This window comes from Alosa alosa, chromosome 15 (genome assembly GCF_017589495.1).
Source record: "Alosa alosa isolate M-15738 ecotype Scorff River chromosome 15, AALO_Geno_1.1, whole genome shotgun sequence".
Taxonomy (NCBI): Eukaryota; Metazoa; Chordata; class Actinopteri; order Clupeiformes; family Clupeidae; genus Alosa; species Alosa alosa.
The window spans coordinates 14,939,503-14,945,502 of record NC_063203.1 but is presented as its reverse complement, the minus strand read 5'-3'; the positions used below and the strand labels follow the sequence as shown (position 1 = coordinate 14,945,502).

The 6,000-nt window shown below is 47.0% G+C and overlaps 1 protein-coding gene across 10 annotated transcripts in view; it reads right to left on the bottom strand.

Annotated features, from left to right (window-relative positions):
- The window catches only part of LOC125307776 (neurobeachin-like), a 296,002-nt gene that overhangs the window by 45,321 nt on the left and 244,681 nt on the right, over positions 1-6,000 (bottom strand). For all 10 annotated transcript variants that reach the window (XM_048263836.1, XM_048263826.1, XM_048263827.1 and 7 more), the window contains 2 exons: positions 5,667-5,769; positions 4,121-4,236 (listed from right to left, as the gene is read on the bottom strand). In XM_048263836.1, coding sequence (XP_048119793.1) covers positions 4,121-4,236; positions 5,667-5,769 — 219 coding nt within the window. The remainder of the gene's footprint in view (positions 1-4,120; positions 4,237-5,666; positions 5,770-6,000) is intronic.

The following is a 6,000-nucleotide window of genomic DNA, read 5'->3' as shown; positions in this document are numbered from 1 at the left end:
CCTGCTGTGAAGGGCAGTGAAAAGTGATCCAATCACTCAGACATCCAATAAGATAGCTGTGTGCCGAGATTCATGTGGCTATCTGCTCTGCCCACAAATGACCATATAAGGTTACTCCAATCAGGGGACCCTGCTCTAGCCTCTCTGGGAACCATAAGAGTCTGTTTGTATGTTGCTCTTGCACGTAATTATAGGAAGATAAATTCAGACGGAGGTGAAACTGTTGACACTCGACGCTCCCAGCACTTCCTCTCACCACAGGTCACTTTCTGATTGGACGCCAAGTGCTGGTAACTGTGCCGACCCCCTAATGGGTATCTATGACACTGCCCGCATGCGGCCATGCCGAGATCCAGATGTGGTGGGCTTTTTTCTCCTCTTCCCTCATTCTCATTCCATTTTGTTTTTTCTTTTTTTCCTCACTCTCTCTATTGGCTGCTCTCGTCTTCGGTGGGAATATGGATTTCAGATGGTAAACAGTGTCACAGGAGGCACGGCCATGAGAAACTGCCCGTGAAAACTGCGGGCCACGTCTCTCTCGTTTTCTCACTCTCCTCTAAAACAGCTCGGCCGCCCCAAACAAACACACACGAGTCATGTTCAATCTCCCTGCCAACGACAGACGCCCTTTGATTGGATGGAAAGCCTGCCACTTTAGGCGAGACGACAGACCCCTAATCTGTCTCCTTCGAATGTGATTGCTCCACGGATGCAATTAGTGAATTCCCCTCGATTCGTTAAGAGCCTAAAAATACAACCACTTGCGACCGCGACTCCCTAAAATTGATAAATTACAGAGAACTTCCTCCCTGTGTGTACACTTGTCAGGTAAAAAAAGAGACAACAATAACAGGAGCCGGGCTGGTTTTGTCAGTCATGCAGAGAGATCTCTTTCCAGACAAGACAAACTACGTGTTTAAAAAGGCGTCGCGGAACTGAGCAGTAAGCACACAAGGGGCTGTCACTCAAACACCCCCTCCATCCCTCCCTCCCCTCCTCCTTCTCAGCCACAGACACTCAAGGGGCCGTGACCACGAGACGCTCAGAGATACAAGAGCAACAATGGTCCCTATTTCATCTTTAGCGGCCATCCATCAGACGAGGCGCGAGGCACACTGACACGGGCAAGGGTGCAGTTATGGCTGGTATTTCCTGAGGTGCGGGCCCAGGCTCCGACTGTGGAGACGGCTTGGCGCGGGACCTCAGCTAGGGTATCTCAGCGAGCTTTCTGTGCGACCGCCTCGCCAACTCGCTCTCCAAAAGCTAGTGCTTCGCTTGATTTGTCAGAGCCAACGATGAATATCAGTGTGGCAGGCAAACATGACTTAAGTAATTTGGATAATTGCACCTTTTCGTTGCTTAAACCTCGACGCATGCTATCATTATCCGGATCCTGCCATACCTGTTTCACCTGGAACTTATGTAACAGTTAACTTATGTAAACCACTTGCACGTCTGTAGTTTGGAGTGCCTGAGATGATTCAAAGCGATACTAGGACGGCAGCTGAGCGATCGTTTAGCCTGACAAAAGGGACACGTCACTGAGTGACAGCTGACGCGCCGGCTGTTGAGAACCATAAGTGCAGGCTCTTGTGGGACCTGTCATGGTGATTGCAATTTCGGAGAAGTGGGCTTTGTGTGTAGGTGTGTGAGTGTGTGTGTGTGAGTGTGTGTGTGTGTGTGTGTGTGTGTGTGTGTGTGCGTGTGTGTGTGTGTGTGTGTGTGTGTGTGTGTGTGGCGGAGGGTCGTTATGGTCTATATCAGCGCCGTACATCACAAATCTCATCGTATTTAGTCGTTTAGCTGCCACTGCAATGAAGTGCTCTGTGAGTCCTGTTGGGTTTACACCGTGACAGAGGGGAATGAATAGAGGCCTCTATTAGATGCATGCATGGTGCTGACACCAGGAGAAACACAGACACACTAGTCTGCTGAAGTGTGTGCTTTCACATTGTGTCTGTTGTGTGTTTTACAGCAATGCATAATTACTGCAGATGGAATCGTTTCAGTTGTCTGGTAAAGGCCTTTCTAGTTCCTTTTGTGAGACACTCCTGTGACATGGGGTGGGTTGCATGAGTAATTATGCCAGTGGGTCTGGAATACAAACACTTCAAACCATCGGACACCTATGGAGCTGTATACACAGTGCATGCTGAAACAGGTGTGGATAATCTTTCCCTCTGTGGAGTGTATTGCCATTCATAATGTGCCGTCTAAATTAGTGCCATTTTAATGGATGCTTCTGCCGCATGTTTTAGCTCTTTGAGATCAGATATAAAAGCATTCAATAGCATTCAACATACATGCTAACCTAAGACCAGCTGTAGGACTCATATGGAGCAGCAACCAGGGTTGAAACTGTTCTGGGGTCAGCTGTTATGGTTGATGGTAAGCCCCTTGGGCCTCCTCCCAGTGTGAGTGAGTGTGAATGGAAGTGCTGGGACTTTGGGTCCAGTGTCACAGACACAGTCCACTTCCCACTCTGTCCATTCACAGTGAGATTGACGTTGATGCCCCTCCCTCCCTCTCTTTGGCAGTGCAATCTCAAACCGAGGGCCACTTCACTTGACTTTTAAATTTGGGGTCCTCGTGACAGAGGGGAAGTGTGGACGCAGGTCAACCACACAGACGTCCCTCAGCATTACCGCGGGCAGACATGAAGACTGGCCTTCCACAACCCCCTTACAATCACAGCATTAACAGAGAGGTCCTAAGGCAGAATGGGAGTTTAATTACATGGACTGAGAAACACAGGAGTGTGTGTGTGTGTGTGTGTGTGTGTGTGTGGGAGAGGCGGGGGGCATGGACAAGGGCAGTGGGGATGGGGGTGTTGAGGTAGCATAGCGGACGGACCTGACAGCAGTGCGAATGGGGCCTTGGCAGCAGGGAAGGGATGTTAATAACAGTGAAGTAGTGTTTAATTAGGGGAGCACCAGGCCAGCATTAACAAACTATTTCTTCTATCCTTTCTCTTTCTCACTCTCTCTGTCTCTCTCTTTCTCTCTTTCTCTCTCTCTCCTTCCTCTCCTCTGCTCTGCGCCTGTCTGCCGCACTGACACCCTTGTCAGCTGGGGTCATTACTTGAGGTTCTCGTTTTTTTCCCTTTCCTGGCGAGTTTCCGCCATGTTCCACGCACCGCCTCGCATCCAATTAGCTGACAATAATGTATCGAAACTCTCTCTCTCTCTCTTGCCATGGCGACGGGGGCTAAATATAAATATGCATGAGCGTGCCTCCATGGGCTGACGAGCGATGACACCTCTGTGAGCGGGAGTGTAGCGCGAGGAGCTCGCACCCGGCTCCGCTAGTCACAGTTCAGATCTGAGACTTTACAACTTAACAAACACACACACTCACACACACACACACACACACACACACACACACACACACACACACACACACACACACACACACATCTGGAGACACACTCACACACACACAGGGAGAGTCTAATTATCGAGAAGAGTGTGTGGCTCACGCCTTGTGTTAGGCGGGGAACATCTGAATACTGTGTTGCGAGGAGTTTCTCCCAGTTCAAAGGAGCAGAACTTAACAGCGTCTAGAACACCTGCCTAGTGGAATCAAAAATGCACAAAGACCGCATGAGAAATTCGGTACCATTTATTTTTTTGCTCAACCCAAAAAAAAAAAAAACAAAAAGAATGGTGAAAAATGCAATAAATAAAGCAAATAGTCTGCAGTGATGAGAGCTTTTTTGAACTAGTCGGAACTAGCAATTGCAAAGTTAAAGGAATAAAATACTCTTGAGAGAATGATTCTTGACAACCTCCACTACTGCATAAGCCTCAGGTTATTTGAAATGGGTCAGATTTTGACTACTGTAAAAAAAACAGAGAGGAACAAAATGGGTTGGCAATACTGATATCTGAGTTATCGGCATTGTTCAAAAACTTGCATGCATAGAAAGCAATAGTACAAAAATAAAATGTAAACATATTAGTGGGTTGAGGACAATGGGCTATTCATATTTACATTTACATTTTATATTTATACTTATTTATACTTATTTTTCTTATTATTATTATTATGCATTTTGAGTCCCATTTTAAGGTCAGATAGACCTTAATTAATTCTTGGCTGACGGTTTATTACTGACCAGCAATGGTATTGAGGAACATCAGGTACTCGAAGTTGGAGATCTCCCTGCGTTGCCAACGCTGCGTCATATTGGACGACTTGAAGAGCTGCCGTGGAGTGGCTAATGAGATCCGCCTGAGAAAGAGAGAGGGGGTAGAGAGAGAGAAAGACAGAAAGAGAGAAAGAGGGAGAGGGAGAGAGATAGAGAGAGGGAGGAAGAAAAGGAGGAAGAGACAGAGAACAGAGAGAGCAAGGCATAGAGAGAGGGAAAGAAGGAGAAAGTGAGAGAGGTAGAGAGAGGGAGAGAGAGATAGGGAGAAGGGAGAGACAGAGGGAGGGAAAGGAAGAGGGAGAGAGGGAGAGGGAGAAAAAGAGGAAAAACACCAATAAAACAGAGCGAATAACCACAAGTCCTTGTTAGCAGCTCTAGGCCAGAGGTCATCTATTTCCCTTGGCTTGGAGCGCTGCGAGTGGACAGGGCGGCCAGGGCCACTGCGGCCCGAATGAGAGGGTGTGACTACACAGAGGACTTCCACAGGGACACATGAGAACCAATATACAGTAAGGCAGGAGTGCACACTCCAGCACATGCAAGTCCACTTAGAACAGAGCTCAGATCGCTCCCAGTCTTATGACTGAGAAAGAGCCGGGGACAGGGTGGAATCTTTTTTTAATGATGACCAAAGCAGTGTGTGTGTGTGTTTGTGTGTGGACAGCGGTGTCCTGAACTAGGTTCAACACATATGCAGTTAATAAAGAGCAGAGAGAGAGAGAGAGAGAGAGAGAGAGAGAGAGAGAGAGAGAGAGAGACCTCACACACTACTCTATTTAGAGCCAAGACGGTTGACCCAACCCAAGCTAACGGCTAATGGAGAGAGCTAGTGTCTCGAGTGAGCGCCTGGAGTGCTCACATGTGGCCTCCTCTTCAGAGCCAGAGTGCCACTTCAGTTTCCCCACTCCAATGGAAACTCCACATTATGAGCTAACGACTCACTCATTAGATCCCTCTGAAAGGTAAGGGGCTTGTTAATGACATCTGTTTGGAGAATCACACCTGGGCTTTTTTTTTTTTTTTTCTTAAGGCGTGTGTTTCTCTCATTAAGCCTTTGCCAGACTTTGCTACTCTGTTTGTCCCTCTCTGCTGCCTGTACTCAACACAAAAGGCAGATAGTTATAGAGTCCTCTAGAACAGAATTAGGTCAGTACAGACAGGGTCAATGCCCACTCGCTCCAGTGGCAAGAGCACAGGGAATTAGACTGCCAGGACTGCAGGCTGGCCTGTCTGACACACACACACACACACACACACACCGCTGCAAGCGCACACTTAAAATAGCTCTCTGGTGTAGAGAGCTGCAGGCAAAAGGGATCCACAAACATAGTCAAGTTAAAACTGGGAAACAGACAAAAATATTTAAATAAATATGTAAAACACATAATTTATAATATATACATTTATGTGTTTATTGCTTAATTTATTCTTAATCTGACTATCATGTTGGGTTTGTATTTGTATGTGCTAAGGGGTCAGTTTGCATGGGCTATTTTGTATTTTGGAACTGTACCTCGCTTGTGGCAGGCCATAGCTGGTTCCCACGCCGACACGAGGTAAACTGTACACAACCTTCTTTACGGTGGCCTGGTCGGGGAAGTTGAACATGACTGATGCTGAGGGAGGAAATTACATCACACATAAACGTCAATAAATCAGCCCGCGCTTGGCTGTGTGACACACCTGACCTGGCACCGACATCAGTCAACACTACATTCTTTTCTCGTGTTTTGTTTGATTAACAAAAACATCTGCCACTAAAATGAAAATTGAAATAAATGTTCTATGACTTTTCATCTGTTGCCCTGAATATTGCATGATCGTCTGTAGCTTGGTGTGGTTTGATA